The sequence below is a fragment of the Haliaeetus leucocephalus genome, unplaced genomic scaffold (assembly GCF_000737465.1).
Source record: "Haliaeetus leucocephalus isolate CR32 unplaced genomic scaffold, Haliaeetus_leucocephalus-4.0 Scaffold450, whole genome shotgun sequence".
NCBI lineage: Eukaryota > Metazoa > Chordata > Aves > Accipitriformes > Accipitridae > Haliaeetus > Haliaeetus leucocephalus.
In genome coordinates this window covers 6,699,620-6,724,786 of record NW_010972886.1, presented here as the reverse complement: position 1 = coordinate 6,724,786, position 25,167 = coordinate 6,699,620, and the positions used below count along the sequence as shown (strand labels likewise).

The 25,167-nt window shown below is 37.2% G+C and overlaps 1 protein-coding gene across 1 annotated transcript in view; it reads left to right on the top strand.

The window, feature by feature from the left end:
* Positions 1-25,167, top strand: part of LAMA2 (laminin, alpha 2) — a 282,120-nt gene that overhangs the window by 55,088 nt on the left and 201,865 nt on the right. The window contains exons 7-12 of the mRNA XM_010575039.1: positions 1,462-1,579; positions 3,249-3,427; positions 4,845-4,944; positions 13,464-13,624; positions 17,817-17,957; positions 19,319-19,492. Coding sequence (XP_010573341.1) covers positions 1,462-1,579; positions 3,249-3,427; positions 4,845-4,944; positions 13,464-13,624; positions 17,817-17,957; positions 19,319-19,492 — 873 coding nt within the window. The remainder of the gene's footprint in view (positions 1-1,461; positions 1,580-3,248; positions 3,428-4,844; positions 4,945-13,463; positions 13,625-17,816; positions 17,958-19,318; positions 19,493-25,167) is intronic.

Here is a 25,167-nt window from a genome sequence, read left to right as displayed (position 1 = left end):
ACTGATTAAAAAAAAACAAACTGGAAGAACTCTTACAGAGAATGCATTTACAGATCTAAGCGGTTTCCATGGTTCCTTGTAAAAATTTTACAAATTCCTTGGTTTAATCCTTCTAAGACTTTTCTGTAATGATGTGTATAGCATGTGTTGAACTATTGTTTCAGGCGGCCTTAGTTATCAAACTGCAGCATTGTTGCAGTGCCATCTGTTAGAATTGGGCCTACCTCAGAAAGTAATGATTAATACAAACTTCAGTTCAGATGGTTTGGCTACTAGATAAAATAAAGGCATTTTGACAAGTGTGGTGTCTTGTTTTGCAGGATGACAAATATGTATTTGTTGTCTGGCCAGTATAAAAAATAGCATAAGGGAACCACTCAAGCCAGAAGAGATTTGGAGTATTTGGTTTACTGTCCAGGGATACTCTTTAGACTGAGTCATACCAAAATAAGTGGGCTTTGGCCATGACTGTAGTTGTTAGCACAATGGATCTTTGCCCTAGCATTACAAAGAACAAACTTGCTTGAATTTAATGCCTTGCTTTTCTGAAGCATTCCTTAATTTAACCTTGGTTTGCAAGATTTATGCTTTGTCCTGTGAGCCACAGAATTTCTCCAGGTTAGCTTGCTGCTTTGACCTTGAGTGGCTTCACAAGGACCACAGAGAATCCCCTCCACTGAATAACTATTGGGGAGGCAGTTTTTGCTCCTCATTTCTCTAAACTACAGTTTCTTTTATCTTTGCCAAGCTGCTTCTGTGGCTCAGAGAGTTTGAGTGTTCCCCACAGCAATATTTTCATGCTAGGTCTAAGCTGGCACTAAGGTGGTCTGCTAAGGAACTGAAAAGTGACTGAAAGGCTGGTCCTGCTCTCATCTCTTATTAGTTTAAAAACTCCTGCTATCTCTCACATAGAATTAGTTAGGCAGTTAGAAGTTTACATGATGAGCTGACTCATCCAGTAGAAAAATAATGCTAAAGTTAAATTAAAGGCAGTTTTTATTGGATCTGCCAACAGAATTGATTTCGCTCTGTAGCTGCAGGATTGGTGCATCTAAGTGAAGGGTGGGGAACAGCTCACTCCTTCTATAGCTCACTCCTGTAAGCTAGCTATATCAGATCAGTTTTCCTATAATGTGTTTCATTCTCCCATCCTCCTTTCTTCAGCCAGTTGGAATTATATTCTCCTATGTTCTTAGATTCTCCTTAGACTCTCTGACCAACTATCTTCCTTTGCCTTGTGGCTGTTTTCTTAAAATAGAGCTATAGAAATTAAACACACTCTTTTGTCTCTCACTTGATGAATGCAGGGCACATAAATGAACAAAAATTAATAAACACAGGAATTACAGAGTATAGCCATTCTTAATGTTTTCATAATTTGAACTGGAATGCAGATTATGTACATGGACAGAGTCTTCAAATCATCACGTTGTGTAAATATTTGTTTTTCTTTTAAATTAGAAATCTGTCTGTCAGTGTGAGCACAACACATGTGGAGAGACATGTGATCGGTGTTGTCCTGGTTTCAATCAAAAGCCTTGGCATGCTGGCACTTTCCTGGTTAAGCATGAATGTGAACGTAAGTTGAAAGCAGTACAGAAGATGTTTATTGCAATTGCTGGTGAAAACTGAAATGAGATCCTACATGATTTTGCAATTAAATTTATTTCTAACCACATTTATTTATGAGTCAGTTGTTGTTCACTTACTTAGGCTGCCTCAAAAAAGTTAGCAGAACAATTACATGTAGGTCAGTGGTTTTATTGAACTCAGAATATTTTAGTGTAACATGCTGATATTGGTGGAATACTGTATAAAAAAAATCATTTTGACTTGTTTAATTTTTATAATTGTGGTGGGTTTGTGTTGATAAAATAACAAGACTGTATCCTGATAAGTAAAAAAATCTTTTTTAGAGATTTTACATTATATTAAACTTTAACAGCATGTTTTTTGTATAAATGACACTTTTGTATATTATAATGTTCAGCCTTGCTGAAACAAAATATTTTTACATGATCAAAATGCAGTTTGAGTTTCTGATTTTTTTAGTGGAAAAATCAATGTATCTAGTTTTCCAACATGGAATGAAAACATACCTTGAAATATCATCTTCCCACAGGGTGGGAATTCCATTTTCAGATTTACTATGGTAAGAATAGTTATAATTGAACTTTAACATCTTACCTCCAAAGGTCACATACCACTTATATTTCTGAACATAATAAAATCTAGTGCTCCATTACATGTACGTTTTTATTCAATTGTAGGATTGCAGCCGTAGTTTTAACATGAGTGGTTAAAAATAAATAAAAAGAAACAGATATCCCCATATTAAAAGCAGTAATTGCTTATTTGTGTCCTGTAAACTTTGATCACAGAGGTGTTTGTTTCAGTAGGAACTGTATCTGCACTGGGAATGCATTCTGGAATGAAATCAGGGTACATTTAATTTTTAAGAGACACTTCTTATGCCCTGTTCAACCCTCAGTGAATTGTACTTTCATAGTGGAAACAGTTCCCTGAGATCTGGTTCAGATGTGAGGAGAATGACTCCCTACTATGTTGACGAGCTTTGAATTTCTCTTAATGTGGAAATGAATGTTTTAATACCATACGGGAAGGGAGAGAGAGAGCTACCTCATTTTCACAGCAACAGATTATTAGATTAGCTCTCCTGCATGTGGACCTGAAGCCTAAGAGTTCAAATTTGAACTTCTAAAGAAGTTTTAAGGTTGGGAATCTCTTTCTTCTGACCCAGTTCTTATATACATATGTGCAAATCAAGTGGTTTTAGGATGTCTTTCAGCTTTCATGGAAATTATTTTAATTTACTTGTACTATTCTGCTGCTTTCCTTATAATTCCTCTTGTATTTTAAATTAGCTGACTCTTTCATGAACCATATGTGTGTGCAACCACCAAAAGGTTTCTGGACTATCAATTTAAACAGAAAAAAGACCCTAAAATAGAAAAGGAAGAACATAATTAGGCTATATCTGTCAAATTCCATACTCCCCCAGACAAAACATTGAGAAAAAAATACAATATGCAGAATTCCAGGCTGCATTTGTGATGGGACAACATCACTTTTCACAGCTGAAGTAGTAAATTAATACTTGAATGTGCTGTTGGTTACAATGTACACAGCACCAATGACAAAATGTTAACGACACTTTTTAATACCTTAGTTACAGTGTGGCATCTCCAGCCAGAAAGTGTTTGCTAAAACATTTCCTTCTCTTTTAGCATGCAACTGTCATGGGAAGACTGAGGAGTGTTACTATGATGAGGATGTTGCAGACAGAAATCAGAGTTTGAATGTCCACGGAGAATACATTGGGGGCGGAGTGTGTGTGAATTGTACAAGCCACACCGGTGGCATAAACTGTGAGACCTGTGTTGACGGTTACTTCAGACCTAAAGGGGTAAACGTGTGTTCTGTTGTCACTTCATGGTAAAGCTCGGTGTTCAAACCATCACTTCAGCATGGGGAGTTAAGTTATTAAAAAGAGATGACACAGTTTGGACTGCCATTTTATGAAGGTTAACTTCTAATTCTGACAGTGTAGCAGTTGCTTTTCACAGCTGGAAATCTGTAAAGTTAACGTTCACAGAAATATGAAAGTGAATTGTGTTGATATGAAGGAATGCACTTGAGGTCAGGGCCTCCAGCTAGTATTTCAATTTAATTTAAAGGAGGACGTGGTCCTGTAAACAGAACTTTTGCCTCAGTAATGAATTCCAAGATTTGTTATCAAAGATCAAAGAAATATTGCTATATTTGATATTGGAGAAAGAGATCCTGTAATTTTTATTTTTTAAATGTTATGTAGAATTAATAACCACTGAAATTCTATAGTATCTCATGAATGCCTTTCATTTTCCATGCAGCAGGAATTGGTTTTTGTGTTTAATTGTATAACGCTGTGTTTTCATCTAAGCTGAAGCTGGCAGAAGATGAATCTTACATTAGGTTGTATTGCCAGTATGGGCTATGGCTGTGCTTTAGACAGCTGCACTATTAATGTGTGCTTAAATTCCTGATATTTGGTCTGTATAGTTTCAGTTGAGTAAATCATGGCCTTTAGTCTGATTGGTTTTCAATCCTCAAGCACAGAAAACATCACCAAATAACAATAATTACATTCTCCCTGATACACTGGCTTTAGCCTTAGAGCTTGAGAAAAGGAATACTGATCTCTTCAACAGCAGGGTGCTTGATCTTTTCCTCTGAATCAGGTTATCATCCAGGTAATAGGGATTTTATATATATGTGTGTATAGTGTATCTATAGTATGTGCACATACCTAATTCATGGAGAACTTCTACTTTATATGACCAGTATGATATTAGGCTAAGGTTTAAGTTTGGTTGAGGTAACCTTTTCAAGAACAAAAGGAAATTGTTCCCTTATCTAATGTTCACTTTTCTTCACTTAACTTTTTTGTTCAGTTACTGACTAACTAACTTCAGTTAGTTTTTTGAGTCATGTTGCCCAGAACAACTGGACTATTTGTTAATATTACTTTAGGTAGTGAATGCTTAAAATCTACTTAATTAGATTAATTGGTTTTAATTATACAAGGTTCGGCTATTATCTCTACTCCTGGTTTTTTAGTTGAAAACATGTTTGTATCTAAATCACTTACAAGTTTCTAAATAAAAATCCAAAAGGTAACTTTAATGCCTAGACTGGGCTAAGTTTGGCAACCATCTCATTTTTGGTAAAGTGCAAGCTACCTACACAAAAGTCGTTCTCTCCTACTTTTTGCTTAAGAAGCAAATAAAAGTTTCCAATTATTAAAGGTAAGATTTCTTTTTGTAATTTCTTTGTTTTTATAGGTATTGCCAGATAGCCCAGATCCATGCCAGCCATGTTCCTGTGATCCAAATGGGTCTTTACATGATACCTGTGTCAAAGACGAGAAACATGCAGAAGGAGGTAAGATCCCTAAAAGATAGTGATAAAGGTTAAGTCCAGCAATGGTCAAAGAAAAGCTGAAACACATTTGTGATATCTCTTAAAAAAAAAAAAAATCACCCTTTTTTTAAGTTTATTCATGCAAAAAATAATCCACCTTCATTCTTATGATACTTTTCTTTGGAAACTGCGATTTTATATTCCCAAATTTGCTGCGGCTTCTTTCAGATTCATGGCTTGCAAACTTGGATATGTTTGGAAGAGTATTCCCCATGGAATACATTGGAGACTTTTGGCTTTAAAGAGCTTTTTTCTTTTACAGGGGAGATTTAAACTAGTACAACTGTAATGTTTTAATCTCTTTTCCTCTCTAAGCATATTTCCATTTGAAATCTAGAAAAAAATCTGTTTGAAAGGTGTCGTATTTATGTGCCATCTATATTATTAATGTAGGGCTGCAAGCTGTTTACCATAGCCCTATAAAAGCTGTCTTCAAATAGAGAATAAAGTGCTTCTTTGTGCTTTGGAAACAATGGATTGCCATATTTTTCTGTTTCTTTTGTTGACAAAATTCTGAAAATTCTGCGGGAAGATAACAACAAAACTCAAGGTCAGTTCTTAAGAGATGTTTTAATTGGGCTAATTACAATCTATTGACAAGAGATGTTGTAGCAATCTTTTTTGAAATAGAGATCAATGGAACATAAAAGCAGCATAGCAAAGCTGCAAATATAGGGCCCAATGGTGTAAAATGTACTGTAACAGCCATGTACTGATTACATAGGTTCAATAAAATTATACTGATTACTGTCACAGTGATATATATGGTGGGTTGATCTTGGCCAGCTGCAACCGCCTACCCAGCTGCTCTTTCACTGCCCTTCTCAGCAGGACAGGGGGAGAAAATAAGATGAAGCAGCTCACGGGTCAAGTTAAAGACCAGGAGATTGCTTACCAGTTACCGTCATGGGCAAAACAGACTTGACTTGGGGGAAATTAATTTAACTTATTGCCAGTTTAAATAGATATGGGTAGTGGGCAACAAAGACAAAAATTAAAAAACCACCTTCCCCCCCTTCCTTTTTTTTTCCCCAGGTGCCTTCATTCCCAACTCCTCTACCTCCTGCCCCCCTACCACAAGTGGTACAGGGGGATGAGGAATGGGAGTTGTGGTCATAACAGTTCCTCTCTGACACTCCCTTCTCCTCATACTTTCTCCTGCTCCAGCATGGGTCCTTCCCACTGGCTGCCATCCTTTAGGAAAAAAATCTGCTCCACCATGGGTGCTCTTTCAGGAATACCCACCTGTTCCTTCGTGGGCTCCTCCATGGTGCGCAGCGTAGATATCTGCTCCACCACGGTCTCCTCCAAGCACTGGAGGGGAATCTCTGCTCTGGCACCTGGAGCACCTCCTCCCCTCCTTGTCCTCTGACCTTCTCTGACCCGTCTGGCTGTGGGGCTCAGCTGTGCCCTGCCGTGGGTCCGCTGGAGCCGGCTGGAACCGGCCCGGGGCAGCCCCGTCCTCTTCTCACAGAGGCCGCCCTACAGCCCCCCCGACCGCCAGCGCCTGAGCATGGACACCCGGTACAGCATATCATGTGGATTGATAGGGGAGACGGTAGAAGAAGAATTGAGGATGAATCCAAAAGCTGGAAAAAGCACAGCAAGATTGTGCAGTGCCTGCACCAAACCTGTGGGTGAGAGTGTACAGGTCACAGATGACAGACTTAATACAACAAAGAAACCTCTCATACTGTTAAACAGGACAACTTTTATTCAAACATTTGCCACTACTGACATTCAGTGCTTTTATAAAATACTGAGACTATGATTTTGAGGTGGAAGAATGATTAATTCAAAGAAATGCAATGTCCCACTTGCGTGTTAAGCAGCTGCTTGGTCTCTCAGTGCCTGTCTGTTACTGCTGCCGTCTTTCTTTTCACACCTTCTGTGCTGGCCACTGGTGTGGGTCATTCTCCAGTGGCCTGGCAGCTGAAAGCCAGTATTAATAGGCTGTCAGCTCTTCTGTCATGGGAAGAAGGAAGCAAAAAGATAAAGACATTTTTCCATCTTGTTTGGTTGTCAGTAGTAGTGTCATTAGGAGCTCTCATAATGTCTTATTCTTGCCTGTGAGCATTCAACAGATCTAAACTATCTCATAGTTGCTTTCTAAATCTGCTTACACTTTCTGAATCTGACTGGGTGGTACAGTGCTTTAACACCTTGCTTCCTGTATCTCCTTCTGCCTTTTTAATCCTCTGATCTTTCTTCTGGTAAATTCTTCTCTTGCCTCTTTTCTGGACCTCTCTAGGAAGAGAATAAAGCTCCTGTTTGGACCCCTCCTTTCATTTCTTGCTTTTTCTCTGTTGTCGCCATCCATCTAATCTGAAGGTTATTAACTTTGTCTTTCTAATCAAGAAATGTGTCATGCCACCATCTTGAAGATAACATATCCAAAATTGCATTATCTCTCTCAGTTTTGCCTCCTTTATTTTTATTGGCAAGCGGCCAGTCCTGCTCATCTAGCCCCAGGCATTCAAACAAGTTTCATATCTCAGCAGTTCCTCCACTCCCGAGAACCAGAGAGTTCTTTTGTTCCCTTCACAGAAGTACAACTCTCATCATTTTCTGGCTTGACTGTAACCAGCTTCTCCTGACCTTCCTGAAACTTAACTCATTTGGCTGCAATTGCTTAGAGGCGTATTGCTTTTGAGCACATTAGAGTATTCTTAATCTCTGTTGAATCTGCTGTTTGTAACACATGAAGTAACTTTTTTCCTTTCCTTTCCTTTCCTTTCCTTTCCTTTCCTTTCCTTTCCTTTCCTTTCCTTTCCTTTCCTTTCCTTTCCTTTCCTTTCCTTTCTTTTCCTTTCCTTTCCTTTGCTTTGCTTTCCTTAAACACATTGATGTCTCCTATTTCCAAATTACTTACTGTAGAGGTTATTCTGTGTGTTTAAACTACTTCTTCTCATATACGACAAGCGCAACAATTGTTGTTTAGGTAACAGCCATCATATACGGAATTCCCTCCCCAAAGTAATCAATGCATTTGTTCCTGAAACCAGTTGTCTGTTTCCTGCCCAGTCTTGGGAGTCCAGTGAGAAGTGGACAGTTTGCACTGTCTAGTCAGTGGCCAGAGGACAATTCTGATATTTAGCTTATTTTATTTACCTATTTTAAGACCACAAGAACAAAACTAAGTCAGCTCTACACATAACCAGGCTTTGTAGCCATTCTGCCTACAATGGTCCGGCTGTCCTGTTCTTTGCCTCTTGTTCTTTCTGTTTATTTGCTTTTCTTTACTTCTTGTGGTACAAAATAAGGTTCCAACACATTAGGAAAACTGTTTACTTCTTGCACCCTGTGTTTGATTATAGTGTTTGGACCAGTGGGCCAGATCTGTGACTGTAACATATTACTCAACAGAAAAGACACAATAATGCTAGTTGAAAGAAAAAGCCTTTTAAATATTTCTTTTAAGGAAAGATTTTTGTGGTAATGAAGGAGTTTGGTTAGAATCAAGAGCAGGTCTGGGTAGAAGTTTTAGCATAAAACTATACTGAAAGAAGATCACTTTTAACCTTTTTTTTTCCTCAAATTTATATTCAACACCCTGATAAAATTCTTTTTACTGTACACTGCTCACCCTGGGCAATAGCTGGGTGTGAAGCACTGGGGAGCCTTCATAAAGGAAAGGCTGGAAAGCATGATCTGTCTGAAGAAATCTATCTATTCACCTGTGAACCAGAATTAATACACACTGGGTAGGTTGAAATACATCTCCGAGTTTGCTGGCTGGTTGTTTAAGGATAAATTGTTTCCTTGGTGTATGATGGGAATATGCTTCTTAAATGTGTGGTAAGCAAATGAGTCAGGAGGATTAAAAACATTAAACTAAAATGGAAATATGTTAATAAGGAAAATCACTGGGGGTATAAAGTCACTGTGAACAGTTCTCAAGAAAAATAAACCTGGAGGCTGTACATTCTCTGTGTGCTTGAATACTGTAGGTAAGCAACAATTAAAATGGAAAATTGTGGCAAATACCATAATAACTGGTACATTGATGAAGTGGAACAAGAGGATTCAAAAGACTGCATCCTGTAGTCATCATAAGGTTTCAGTAGATAAGAGAAGGGCATGAAGGAATGGCTTTATAATTGACCAGGAATTGTTTCGGGAGAAGAAGTAGTATTTTTGTATATTAAGTATGTATAGTTTCCATTTTGATCAGCCTAGTATAACTTTGTCCTCACATGTTTTGCTCAGCATTCTGAAATGAAATATTATTATTATAACTTGTATAGTATATTTTTAGTTTTGAATCTTCAAGAATGCTTTTCAAATATTCTTTCATAGCAACCTTATGTAATATGTTCATGAGCAATATAGAAAAGATAGAGCCAGAAACTTACAATAAATAATAGTATATTTGCAAACTGTGGCATTGATAAAATAAACTGATGAAAATGTCTCTAGGTTTTGTAATTGAAAGGCAATAATTTTAAAATTGAACTTGTCCACCTATGTCCAATCCAGCCTAATAATAGGTAAACTTGACCATCACTGATGTTGTGATCACTTGCAATTGTCCATACAGAAGCAAAGGTGGAACCTATACATTAGAACTACTCTGTACTCCAGTAATTAGGCTTTCTTAGTGAGTCAGTACTCTTGTTTCAAGCTGTAGTGGCTAGATGTTAACAAATAGCTCTTTTACTTGGCTTTTAAGCACCTGCAAGAGCTGTGAGGTTTGGGAAACTGGCTGAGTTTTGTGACTCAGTCTTCACTGCATGCTATCATGCCATGAAGTTTTTTCCCTATTGCCTTTTTATGTGCAATATAATCCCAATGTCAGATGTTTATTTTTGTTGAAAAACTTTCTCAGAAATTATAGGATAAATAAGGTCCAGACATCTTGATCTTTATTCAGGCTTCATAATACTTTGCTCAGCAAGCAGTCCACTGGCTTCCATGAAATAATTTTGGGAATTTATGTACTGTTGAACAGGAGTGAAAATGGCAGAAGCCAGTCCTGGGATTGCAGGTTTTTTCAAGGGTCTGGTGCATGCTTTTGCATGCATTTATTTTTGGGCAATTTTGAAAGACTGGTAGGTTGGGAGAAAACTGATGGATAAAACTCATCTCTCGAGATGACTCATCCTCTAGGATGAACTTTCAAAGCCTCTGTACACTCAAAGATAGGACAGAAACTGATAATATTCAGGTAGAAAACAGGGAATAACAGCTTCCACAAATCATCAAACAAGGCCTCAATTCAAACAAGGCCTATGAAGTAACAGACCAAAAGCAAAAGATGTGCTCCTGCTGAAACGTTAGTTCATTACAACAACAACAAAAGACAGACCTGAAACATCTGCCCTAAATCGAAATGTAATTAATTAGGCTGTTGACTTAATATGCACTGCATATGCACTACAGAAGCCCGGTCAAAGATAACCAGTGGGACACTGACAGGGATTTACATACCGTGTAATACAATGAGAGCCTAGATCTTGCAAGTGCTGTAAATGAAAGAAGGCATTGAGCCAAATGAAATATACAGACTAACCATATCAACAAGCGTAGGAGCTGGAAGAATATATGACAGTTAGTAGTCCCTACACCTTCCTCTAGTGGAGGAGAGACTATAGATTTAAATGAGTATTTGAGAGTTGTTCCATACTGAGACGTTTAATTGAATTTGAGTTTGCTGAGACTTGTGAACCTAAGAATGAGTTCTTGAAACTTTCAAGTAAGATTGGCTCACTTCTAAAGAGTTAGACTTGCCTGTGTCTTTTACTGCTGAACCCTGGTGTACAGCAAGGTATTTTCATCTGGAAGGAACAGAAGTTTCTCTCGTAAGACAAGATTGTCAGGCTAGGATACATTGACCCAGATTACAAAAGAGCCTGAGGCCTGCTGTGCTGTGGGGCCTTGCTGGTGGCTAGTTGAGAGGAGGGTAACTCAGAAATTTGAGAATCAGCTGTGCCACAGGCATCAAAATCCATGGAGCACATGGTTGCGTGATAGTAAGTAACACAGAAATTTCATGCACTGAAGTTCCGTATATAATTAGGACAGATCAAGAAAGTGACAGTCAATATGATGTGCTACAGGAGATCAAAGAGGCTGCAAGTTAGAGAAGACAGATTGAATTTCATCTCTGTATAGATTAACAGATAATATCATTTAAAACTCCTGTAGGTGACTGCTTCTTCAAACAGCTAGTTAGAGGAACCCTAAAAAGAGAAACACCTCTGGATTTATGCATGTGGAACTGGTTTAAAACTCTCCTCTTGAAGGGCCGTCAAATTCAACATTCTTGTAGGAATGAGAAGGCCTCCCTAAAAAACAACTTAATCAAAACAAGGAAACCTTTTAAAAAGAAAATCAAAATGAACAATCCAAGATTGCTAATGGCAAGCATAGAGTTTATAGACTGCATATTAGACATTCAGAGAAGATGCATTCCTCTAGTTCAAAATAATTCAAGCAACACAATTAAGCTAGAAAAAAAATATCTATTTGAACAATAAAAAATAAGCTCCCTGAAAAAAGCAGAAGTTATATCCAATTGAGGATAATAGAAAAGGACATAAATTGTGACAGATTCTGGAAAGTTATACTCCTAATAATACATACATGTATTTTAAGGAATAATTTGCTAAATGCTTAAATGTTGCTAAGAAGTACTTCTTCAGATAAGTCAGAATCAAAAGGACCGCTAGAGATTCAAATTCAGTAGGAGTTAAATATGATTAAGGTGTAATGAAGTTATAACTGGAGATATCAAGGAAGAAAAGGACACAGCAGAAAATCTAGATTTATTGTTTGTATCAGTGAACAGAAGAGCTCAGGGAATTTCCCACTTCGGAGTCTTTGTTCATGGGGACAAGTCAGAAGAACTGTCTTAAACAGAAGTGTCAGGTTTAGAACAAACTAATAAATGAAGAATAAAAATTCATCAGGCATGTATCGTATTTATCCATGGCTTCTGGATGTAGTTAAAAATTGAGTTGCATGAAGCATTAAATATAGTTTATAATGCTTTAAAAAACTTATATTAAGTTGACAGAAATAGAAACCGTTTATCCAATTTGTGAACGAAAGGCAGAGGGTTCCAGGAAACTAAAATCAGAAGGTCTGGTTTCTGTACCAAGCAAATCAGTAGAACTACAATAAATGATTTATACCATTTCTGAACTGTGGCAAAAATGGGAAAAACTCAAGATCAGTTTTTTTTGTAGAGGACAGCGTGTCTTATGAATCTGTTTGAAGGATTCAATGAGCATGTGAACAAAGGCTCATTTGATTAATATTGTATTTTGATTTTCAAAAAGTTTTGACAAGATCCTTCACCAAAGATCATGAAAGAAAGTGTAATAGAATAAGGAGGAAAGGTTCTTTCATGGATTAGTACTTGGTTAAAAGAATAAATGGACCATTTTCACAGTAATGATCAATACAAACTGTTGAAAATATTCATATTTAACCTGGAAAAGGGATGAGTAGGAAGGTGACAAAGTTAGCAAGTACAAAATCTTTCAACATAGAAAAATGAAAGAACTGCAGAATGTTCAGAAAGATCTCTAGACAGTCAGTGGCTGGGGAGTAAAATAACTGATGAATTTCTGTAGCAATTAAAGGAAAAGTAGAACACAGGGAAAAGTGTTACAACGATTTCTGAATTAGGGACTACCAGTTAAACAGCTCCTAGAATTACCTTGCACTGTGCCCTGGATGTATCAGCTCAGTGCTGGCTCAGCAGTAGTCAAAAAGGTCAACAGAGCCTTAGGAAATACTACTGATGTTTAAAAAACAAAACTAAAATATCATCAAACCATTTATAGGTCCACACTATGCGCTCCCTTCCTCTTAAATAATTTATTAGAACTGGAAACAATGCAGGGAAGGACAATAGAGATTTTCAGCCATACAAAGCAGTTTCTGTATAAAGAGATATTAAATAGGCCTATGAGGTTTTGGTGGATGAAATAAAAATGTTATGTGGGTTATGGTAGAGGTATGCTGAAATCACAGATGACATGGAGAAAGTGAGTAGGGAATAGTTACTTGCTGTTTTCTATGACATGAGAATTAAAGGGCAGTAAATACAGATTTAATACACACATCTGTTTTCTTTCACACTACACATGGCTAAATGTGGAACTTACTGCTAGGGAGCTTTATGTATTCTGAAAGTAAAACATGTTCAAAGGTGGTTAGGTGAATTAATGGAAGAGAAGTTTTTCAGGGACTGTTAGATGCAAGGAATAGGGATAAGTTTCAGTTTAGAAGATATCTAATATGTGGATTTCTGGAAGCTTAGAATTGAAATCACTACATGCTTGTTTTATTCTTACATGCTTTATTCTAGCCTTTCTCAAGACAGGATACTGAGTTAAATAGACGTATGGTCTGACCCACAGTAAATGCCCTTATGTTACACCTACCAAAGGTGCACTCTCACACATGTATCTGATAATAATAATAATGATAAATCAAATATGTATCATGTTTTCTCCCTCTTCCCATAGATATGTTGCCTGGTTTCTGTCACTGCAAGACTGGCTATGCAGGAGAGAGCTGCAATAGATGTGCCTTGGGTTATATAGGATATCCTGAGTGCCTGCCCTGCAGCTGCTCACTGAAAGGCAGTGTGAATGTTGACCCTTGCGTAGGTCCCTGCATCTGCAAGGTATGGATGTCAAATTCTTCTGAGCCATAGGAAGATACTAATGATATTGAAAGATTGCAGTTAATGAGTTTCTATCATACAATAGCATTCCACTGTCCTACCTATCTGTGACAGTATCTATGTTAGTCATTTCTCATAGAACACTTATTCTTGGTTCTATAAAGTCTTAGATTGTCTTGTGTCATCTCAGTACTCACTGTAATTAATATAGGTACCTAGGAGCCTGCTGCCAGTCATACAAGTTGTCCTGGTTTCAGCTGGAATAAAGTTAATTTTCTTAGTAGCTTGTATAGTGCTGTGTTTTGGATTTAGGATGAGAATAATGTTGATAACACACTAATGTTTTAGTTGTTGCTAAGCAGTGTTTATACTAAGTCAAGGACTTTTCAGCTTCTCCTACTGCCCTGTCAGCAGAGGCTGGGAGTGCACAAGAAACCAGGAGGGGACACAAGGACAGCTGACCCAAATGAACCAAAAGGGGTATTCCATACCATATTGTGTCATGCCCAGTATATAAACTGGGGGAAGTTGGCCAGGGGCCACCGCAGCTCAGGGATTGGCTGGGCATCAGTCAGCGGGTGGTGAGCAATTGTATTGTGCATCACTTGTTTTGTATATTCTACTAGTAGTAGTATTTTCCCTTCCTTTTCTGTCCTATTAAACTGTCTTTATCTCAACCCACGAGTTTTACTTTTTTCTTTCCCGATTCTCTCCCCCATTCCACTGCGGGGGGGAGGGGGTGAGTGAGCAGTTGCCAGCTGGGGTTAAACCACGACACGAGTCCTTAGAAATCTGTAATGAAGGGATACTTACGAAGCATGTGAATAATTTGTTTCAAACTCACTTCCTCATCTACTCAGAAATGATGTTTAAAGTATTGTGGGCCCTAAAACTAACCTGTAATATGACTTCAAGAGAGAAAATGAGGTGAACTTATGATGTATTAAAACAAAAAAGTTGCCTTTTAGGAGTTGTCATTAGGGATATAATCCTCTTTTCTTGCTAAGTTCCAAACCAAGAGCATTCTTTCCTGCCTTGGGATGGTTGTATAGAAATCTCTAACGTATTTTAAAAAATAATAATCCATCCTTATCTTAATTGCTAGGAAGAAAATTTAAGAATCATTTTCTCTGCATGTACCTCTAGCAAATTATACATTGATATTATATTGAAAAAAACCACTTCTAAAACCACATGCATTCACTTCTTATAAATTACCTAGTTACCAGAGATGCTTTAGAAATGGTGGTGCTCTGTAAGTCACAGTTTAGAAGTGACCATGCATAGGCCCAGAGGTCAGTATACTGTACTGCGGGTCAGTTTTTCTGTGTTGTACTTGTGGGAGTTTCCTTCCAGCATTTAATTAACAGAATTAGTCACAAATGTGGATTTAAAACTACTTACAGTATGTCCTTAAATACAAGAATGTACAAAAAATACTTCAATCTATCAGCTCATGCTGCATACACACACAAAGCTCTGGTGTGACAGCTGAATAGCACTGAAATCTACTCAGAGAATTAACCTTATCCTTGCTTTATGTAACAGTCACATGCTCTCTGTCAGAAATAAAATCCATCCATATCACAGTTCTAATTCCTTAGCTATCAAGTCTAGAAGGTCAGAAAAGGGGTGCTTTTGCTATATTCTTTCTTGAAAGGGAGCTTTAATGAAGGTGTCATATGCCAAATACAAGATAACCACTGCTGAATGATTCTTATTATTATGACAGTATTTGTGTAATGCCAAACTGCCCTGTTAGTACAAACACACACAAATATGGAATAGAGTTGACTGTTCCTATCCCAGAGAGTCCACTCTATATACACTTTTCCCTCGCTGTTAATCCTTTGTTTCCTTTCTGCTCCTCTAATCCCTTTTTAAGTGCTTGTGGGAGAAAAATGATACCCTTTGCAGATAGCTGGGATACAGATACATACACATTTATTTTCACTAGCAATCTTCAAATTCAAATCAAAGCAGATTATGGTCAAAGGGACACTGAAATCATCAGATTAGTTATGCTCCATATGAAGAATAAAGTGGTATGTCTGGACAAGTTAATAGCAAGTCTTAGGAAAAATGCTTCCCTTCTTTTAATCACATCTTTCAATTACATATGATGAGCTCTAAATTTACTAAAGATAGTTTTCTTGTAAAGGAAATTGACTGCTGAAAAACAGTTCTAACTGTCAGCAGCAAAATGCAACAAAGTAGGCATTAGATTGTTATCTTTACCACATTAGCCAGAGTAAACTAAAGTACAGAGAGGTGAGGGACAAGTGTAAATGCTGTTTTATCACTAATTATCTCAGAGAGCTTTCTGAAGGTATATGGTCAAATTCTCATTTTTGCATAATTTAAAACTGAACTGAACACAGTATTGAGAAATAAATGAGGCTGTAGAAACATTGCTTCATTGGCTGAAGGATAGGTTAGATCTCCTTTCCAACTTTGAGTTTTATATGTCTATTATCCACTGAATTTGCTGCCTACTCAAACCTACAGGTTTTACTCACTGATGACATGCTTGTGACTGCAGAGTAGGACAACTTTTCATTTAAACACATACTTCTGCTTTTCAGCTCTCTTTTTTTATTTTACCCTTCCCACTCTGCACACACTAAGCATCTTAGCAATGTCTGAAACTTTTGGGACCAGTGTTCATAGGTCTAGTTAGTAGAATGTGTGTGAGAGCATTTGGGTGCCTGTGAGTTCCCACTTGTTACCCACATTATTTTTCACATGAAGCATGAGTAGCTGGGTGATTTCAGCATACCTATGGCAATAATATGCATTGATTAATCCTGAGATTGCTGCTGAAAATGTAAAAATATCATTTTTTAAATTAATGAGATGTTAAAGTTAAAAGTAATTGACTGATAGCCTTGAGTTCTATTAAGGAGATTTTTGGTTTGTTGAACAGAGACTGTATGATGTTGTTGAAGGGGAGCATAGATACAGCACAGCAATAGAGATAGAGCAAAGATATTTTGCTACACCTGTTTTTACTGTATAATTAGTTGTGAAAACCTATTTACATTTTCATTTTAACTCCTTCTTTACCTGTCCTTACCCTTTCCCCCTCATTGTTCCTATTTCCTCTTAATCATGTGCATTATCCTTTCCCCCCATACCTCCACATGCTTTGCCCTGCTTTTTCCATCTTTGCTAGATCCTAACCAGGAGGCCATCAAATGGCTTTTGGTGAACTTAACTTACTTCAGAGCTGTGTATTTCAAGCAATCATAGACTACACAGCATGGGCAGGCTTTTTATAATGTGTTCATTCTCTGCTGATGTGCAGCCAACAATTTGGTCCTGTGTGCATACTATAGAGCACTGTCTCCAGGATTAAAGAGACCATATAGAACATTTTTGAAAGGGAAAGAATTTTCTGGTCTATCTTGGGAAAAATACTGAATTACTAAGCCAGCACCATAGCGTAAACCTTTTGCAACATATTCCTTGCAGAAAAGCTAGCTTTATCTTTACCTGTAGGAGAAATTGATTTATTGTGTAAGGTAGCAGGACTTAATGCACAACATAAGCTTTCCCTGAAAAATTTAATTACCAAATGCTAAGTTTAGAACTCTTTGGGTGTGTTTAGTGCCTGGCTTTCTGCAGGGGAAGAGTTTGCAGAGCTGGCTGCATGGCTGGCAAACACACGTAGTTATGGAGAGAAGAAATGCAGCCCTTTTAATACTTGGATTTAGCCTGAATTCAGCCACTAATGATAGACCACTGAAAAACTGATATGCTGAATGATTGGTACAACTAATACTATGTACCTGTAGTTTGCATCAGTTGGGCATGCACAGATTTTATCAGCTATACCTACAAACCACAGTTCTTGAGGCTGCAACATTGTGTCCTGTACTTCATCCCCCTCTGACACACTTCAGTGTAAAGGAGATAAATTAGATTAAGTCCCTGAAATCAGGTATGTCCACTCATGTAGAAGAAAAATTAAAAATCTTGTAATGTCCAAATTCTGTGCCCTGTTATTTACATGCAGCCATAGTAACTTTTATTGTGTAGAGGATTTACTACTAATATTCACAAATTACAATAGTCTTTCCTACAAATGTCTTTATAGTCCCGCATTTATACTTTCCTGCAGAGCATAAAGCTGGTGATGTTGAGTTTTAATCTATAACTACCAAAGTAATATTCTAATGTGCATTTCCAGGAACACGTTGAAGGAGAAAACTGCGATCGTTGCAAACCAGGTTTCTTCAATCTGCAGCAAAATAATCCCAAAGGCTGCGAGGAATGTTTCTGCTCTGGGAAAACAAATGTCTGCACGCACTCTCACCTTACCTACAGAAGTGTAAGAAAAATCATACCATATCAAGTGCATATCATTGGTTTTCTGTTTCTCTGTGTTGTCACTGTCTATTGTCACCAAAGCGCATCTTATCATAAAATCATGCATGTTCTTTTATGCCCCGTATATTTTTCATTTATCCAGAAGAAAATGCTTATAAGCTTTGTTTTTCTTCATTGTGAGAAAGTTCTGAAAAAGTGCAGTTAAGCGGTGAGAAGTGCAAAAGAAGTTACAACAGTCAAATATGAAGCCATGTGCATAAACACAGTCCTGGAATGTGCATACATAATCAGTCCTGAGTTAAATGCAACATATCCATAGGGCAACCTCTCTTCCAGGTCATTATTAAATTTCTAGACCTGAAATAATTAAGAATTTTGAAACATTAAATGTACAACACACAGCTTGTGTAAGAAAAAGTGATGCCCTATAGGGGGCACTTTGAGTGAATTTCTTTTGCATACTGTATTCCTGGGAAAGGACATGAAAGGGAGATAAACCTACTGTTCTTATTTGTGCTGTAGAAAAATGCCTTTAGCCTGCAAATATACTCTAAACTTTAAATTAGTTCTCAAAGCTCAGACACTGATTCCACTTATGGATGTATGCTACATATTCATGTCTGCAGATTGAGTTTGGGAAATGTAATCCGGGTCTACTAGCTCCTGGTTTTGGCCATATTGGTATGCTGGAAGTTTGCGAGTAAAATCATATATGCTTAGTACGCTCATTTACATGCCAGCATCTGGAAAATTTTCCATCCCAAGGCTGAGTTAATTTATTGTTCTGCTTGTATCCAGGCTCCAGAAGCCATCCTTGTATGAACAGTGTGCTCTTTTCTGATGATTCATTTCTAGTTATGGGATTTCAGAAATTCAAGTTCTGGTGCTTTCCAGCTTTGCTTTGGCTTTCTAAAAAAGTATATTTGAACTTTTAAGGCTTTAGAATGATAAATTATTATAAATTATGCTGTCTACAACAATCAGAAAATGTATATCCATTTGTCAGCTCATCTTCTGTACCCTCTGTGACCGATATTATTTATTGAAAACTTGTATAATATTTGGAAATATTCTTACGCATATGTTTGTACGATAGAATTTCCTCCTCGATCTGGACCATATGAAGAAGAGAAAGCAAATACTTCCAGTTACTTCAAACTACTCAGAAGTTATAACTCCCAGTCACATGCAATAAGAGAAATTTTTGTGGCTATTACTTTGTTCCTAAACAGCTATTAATCATATAAACCTAATCAGTTTTTTAGAAATGGAAGAATGAGAGGCTGTGACTATTGAAATGACTGATGTCCTGATTCTCATTGTAATGTGTTTTGTTCTGTTTTTTTTCTTCTGTCGTTATAGATAGAAGACATGAATGGCTGGTATCTGACTGGCTTACCGGGTCTCATCAGAGTTGCACCCAAGCAAAAGAGATTTGATGGGCATCAGCAGTTTAGCATCAGCAACGTGGCTGCGCGAAAAGTACTGCCACAGACTTATTATTGGAGTGCACCCAGTTCTTATTTGGGCAACAAAGTAAGTGCAGATGGTACTTGCCTAAACGCTAATTTGATTTATTGAGAAAAAAACTTAAGGCTTTGAAGGGGGGTGGAACTGCAGGAAGATTAAGTTGGATAGCTATTTGACCAGCAAAATTGCAAGCAGAAAGAAATCAGGCATATGGAGTATTCTTGTGAAGGCAAAAGGTTAATTAGAGAAAATTAACTAAGTATCTTTAAACTTGAGCCCTTTTTGGGCATCTGCTGTCAGGTATTAGAGAAGTCTGTACAGTTTGCAGCATTGTTTTTTGAACAAATTAGCTGGTGTGTGGTTCAGCTTGTCCTGTTCTCTTCCCACCTTGTCCTCAGCTTTAAAAACCAGTTCCCTCGTCTGCTTTTCAGAGATGCAAGTTGTGTATCAGATGTTGTGGGGGTGTGTTACAAAACTTTAATGTTTGGCAAGAAACTTGTGTGTGGGGAGCTCTCTGCCCTAGAACTCAGAAAATGCTGTTGTGAGCTCTGTGCCAGTTCTAATGCATGTATTTATCCAAGTCTGCATGTGTCCATGTGTGCACATACACACATATTCATGCCCTGCAGGTTAATACCAAATATTTGCTTTCTAAAGTCTTGGATGCTTTAGTGGTCTATCAGGCTTCTCACCACTAGACTTTCTGCTACCTTCATGAAAATCTCTTTTTTTTCCAGAGAGTAGAATTGAGGACTGAATGAGTCCTAAATGTGAGGAAAGCTAAACAGCTTTCCCTTTACCCTAACTCCAATCATGCTAAAACTTACCAGAAATGCTAACACTAATACATTTGAGCACATTTTCCTCTGTAGTCTCTTCAGGCTAGTCAACCTCTTATTTATTTATTTTCTTCCTGCTGGCTGAAAATCAACATGACAGAAGGTAAGTGAGCATGTTGAAACTAAATAGCATCATTGCAAAGAATTGGGCATCCTGTTCATGGCTATAAATTGTTAAAGATAGTCAGGCTCATTTCGCTGGGCAAGGGAGAGTTTCTTCTATAATCTTCCATGTCTGGTGAACTTACCCTGAGATATGACCTGATACTTTTCCAGACAGAATTTCATTCTGCTTCTATTCAGTGAGCAAAATAATGGTAAGAATGTGCACAAATTATTTGAACACGGAAGATATTTTTTCAGTGTAATTTGGAGGTCCTTTGTGGTTACTGTCAGATATCTCTGTATGAATGAAGCAATTTGCCTTAATAACCTAACCATATAAATTTTTGATAGTACAATAATACTGAAAGCACTCACAAATTACCACAGTACATCTTAACTGTCATGTTGCATCATGTAAATTATAGTCATAATGACATGCTTAGGCCATATGATTTATGCTATGGAAAAGGAAATGGAAATAGAACATTGAGAGTCCTTATTTGTAAACTCAATAAAACATTTCTCCAAATAGCTGAAACTGGATAAAACCAAATAGGTGAAACTAGATAAAAACATCCTTTCTTGAGAGTGATTGCTAGCTGTGTTACAGTAGAATAATTGGTGTCTCAGAGCAGGCAAGCTTCTTTAAGAATTTTTGTCTTAGGAAATGATTTAGAGAATGCTTTAGGAAATCTTATATCAAAATGTACACTTCTACTGTAATATATAAACCTTGTGTCACAGAAAACTGCCCTTCCTTTTTATTGTTAAAATTATGCTCTTAAATACTATTCCCCAAAATAAAATTGAGTAACAAAAGGTTGTAACCATCCTGCATTTCCTAGTTTTCAAATATAGCTTGAAAACCTTATTTAAAATAAATCTTTTAATATAAAGTAGGCATGTTGTGCATATGCCTCCACAATGTTGATTGCCATATGTTTGCTATCTGCTTGTTTTACATCCATCTCCAAATGCTTCTTTTGGATGAAAAAAGCATTATAAATAGGATGCTCCTGAGTGTGCAGCCTTCAGCTTTTTCTTTTTCATCTAAATCTGGGTGACACTAGGCTATGTGATACTGGTCTTTGACTGTGTCTCTAAGGAGACATTATAAATAACAAGAGGCTATAGATGGTACAGGATTCTTCTTTATGTCAGAGTGGGACAAGAACATGAGCAAATTACTTTAACAACATCACCATATCCTTTCAGTCTTCTAAATGTATATGCTGCTCTCAAAACCTAAATTTTGTTGTACAAATACAGATAATTTTTTAAAAAGCCAGATATTTTAACTGACTATATAATATGTGTGTGAACCGAAAAATTGAACATTGTTTTTGATGCAGAATAAGTTTGGGAGTAATCTGGAGAAATTTAATTTCTAGAAATAAAATATCTAGTGGATAACTTGGGAGAATAGATTTAAATTGGCTAGTATTAAGGTTTTAGTAGGTATCATAAAATAGTTTATCACCTTGCCTGCCTAGCTTGTCATAGCCTTTTGAACTAAGGAATGCAGCAATCATGAGGACTTGCGGTCTGTTAGAGCTTCTAGTTACTGAAAAATTGTCTTATTCTATCAACTCTAATTGCATTTTAATTTGAAATGTATTTGAAAACCCCATTTGGTTTTTGTTAGCAGTTTCTTAAATTGTTCTGACAATGGATCTATAAGGTTGTTTTAAACTTGTGTCCATGCTAAAATATTTTATAAATTTGCCTGAAAGTGTTATGGGTTACATTCTAATAATGTTTGATCAGAGCACTGAAAGGAAAGTGGAAAATTAATTAAAAATTAGATACCAAACTCAGGATGACATGAAACGCTTGTTTCTTTAAAGTCAGTGTGGAAGGATTAAGGTGTCTGCAGCGTTTCAGAAGTCTGACATGATGTATATACTCTGCCTCTTTTCCTTTGACACCTCAGCAAAAAGCAATTTGATCATTCGTATGCTGAGCAGAAGCCATTTACGATTAGCAAAAAGAAAACATGATATGGAGCATATCTAAATAAACATATGACCCCCCCATGACACACACACACACACACACAAGGGGCAGCTGAGGCCACTTGAGATTCCATGAGGAAACATCCGTCTTTGGTTAGAGGAAGTCTCTCTGCTTTATTTTGTCACTGCTGCTGCAAATTTTGTGTTCTGTTTCTCTGCTAAGGGCCAGCTTTAACCATGAAGGTGGAGATTTACTCGTTCTCTTTCAGATGGTTAGGGCACTGCCCTTGGTCAGCAGACACAGGTTAGTTCAGCCTTTAGGTGGAGGCTGTCCTAGAATCCAAGTCTCTGAACATTCTTAGGTCTCAACATCCAGCAGTCCCACAGAAAACAGATAATATATCCCCTCTAACTCCTCTGTCTGGGTTTTGAGCAGATATTAATGCTGCCATTACTCAGACTGCAAGCAATGTGACAGAAGCCCTAAACCACCTCTGCTCAAAACCACTGTTTGCTTACTGACAGATTTTACTCTGACTGAGAAGTTTCTTGCATCAAATGTTGTTTTACAGGAGTCATTTGAACTAGTTGTACGGCATGATCCCATTCACTGTAAGTAAAGTTAATGTAATTTGGTCCTTCATGAAGTCAGAGTATGGTGAAAATTAAAGCAAAAGATGCTTGAATAAAAGGCTTTGTTACCTCTTGGAAAAATTCTAGTACATCATGTTTGTCAACTCCATAAACTTAAGTAGCCGTATGGTGGATACATTGTTCTTTCCCTGACCTCTAGTTAGAACCAAGACAACAGCTGAAAGTTTTGTGTAGAGTCTGTGCATACAGAACAGAAAGGGGTCTTGTTTGACTTAACGCTGTCACTTCATTTATTTTACCTGTTCTTTTACAATTAGCTGTGTAACCTATTTGCTGACTGACAGAAGTCAATGTTTCTTTGAGTCCAGAAATGAAGACACTATAATAAGCCTGTAGTCAATACGTACAAACTTTAAAAATCTATCAGCCCTTTAAAAGTACTCTACCACGGAAAGCTAAAGATTGGGATGGAGTGAGCAGTTTGTTTTGTGACATATTATCTATTGCACACTGCCCAGAATACCTCATAGGATTAAATATTGAATTATAAAATAATCATAAGCTAGGTCCTTGTGGCTTTTATGTTTATTTCCTTCCATTTGTTTTCATTTCTTAGGCAATTCTGATGCAAAAGGCAGAATAATGCAAAGCAAATTGCAGTCTACAGCTCCCAGAGGGGAGGGAGGGAGTTGAAACCCAAAACATAAAGAAGCGTAAATAATACAATAATCAGCTGGAACAGAACTCGCAGGATCAATTGTCCTAAATTATTAATGCATCTAAACCCAGAAAGCTTCATCTAGTATTGTCATGGTTTCCGATCTTGAGACTTTCTTGTTCATAGGACATGATAGAGTTAGATAGATCTACAGCTCTCTTTGTTGCTTTTACTGCCTGTCTCAAAAAGGAGAACAAGCTAACCTAACACCTTTTAGTATAAATGGATGAGATGCAAAATTGTTGTTGGAAGCTACTTTTTTCTACCATCAGTTTGTTTTGAAATTCATTGGCCTCATGAAAAGCAGTGAGTGACCTAGCCTACCTAATTCCAACACTCAGCTGTGTCTTCAGTTTAGCCAGCAGACTGATTTTTTTGAGCATGTGTCTGTATTGCTTTTATTGTCAGGGAAGCGAAGTAGTGAAACTTAGGTGGGCCGATGCAATCTCCCTTTTTCCGCCTTTATAAGATACTTCTTTCTTTCAGCTGGTTATATGGACAGTTTAGACCCTCATGTAGAATATTTGGTTCCCTTGTGCAGATGGGTTGTCCAAGTCTAAGCAGGCCACCCCACCATTTAGTAACATGATGGCAGTGCTTGAAGTATCTGCTAACTGTTTGAAGGATTTTTCTGCAGTGATGGTAAGTCCGGTACTTCGTGATGAATTTGCCTTTTTTTCATACCCTCTGCACAGAAGTGAGTTTCAGCCCGAGATTTGAATGAAGATTTGATGAACAAAGAACATCTGCAAGCTTGCAAAAGTAAACTGGGGATGGAGTAGGGAATGTGATCCTCAAGTATAAGGCATAACATATCAAAAACAATTTTGTATGGACATTTATTGATTCTTAATGTCTTGTAAATTTGAGTGGGATGAAATAGTTAAGTTATATGAACATTATCCATATTTGTAAAAGAAACAGTAACAGGCATGAGCAGCACATAGTATGCAAGAAATCTCCATTCAGTGTAACACCCCTGAAGTTATTCACAGTTGCTGCAGATCCTCAGATTTTTTTAAGTAGTGTCAACAGCCAACACATAGCAGAAAATTAAAATGATTCATTTGATCCTAAAGAAAAATATCTTTTGTAAAGACAGCTACTTCAGTATCTTTTGCCTTTCATATTTGAATGCATTCTTCTGATAAAAAGCTGGTTTAGTTTATTGATATGTTTTCATTTTTAACAAGTAAACCTTAAACTAATATAAATAATGTAATTGTATTTTAAATCACAATGTAAATTGCCTTGACTGGAATTAAGTCACCATGGTAATCAGACTCAGTCAACATGTATGAAGATGTTTTCAACTTATGCCAAATGTGCTGTTTATTTTATTAGCACTTACTTCACTATAGCTTCTAGAAATTGAGATAATAGGCAAATTCAGATACTGGAAGGATGAGACAAACACAGCAGGAATACAAGTGAAGAGCAAAACATTTTAAAGATCTGAACCACAGCTGACTGATGCTTCCATTGAGTTTACTTGATTTGTATTACATGATTGGCTTTAGATTCTTTGTC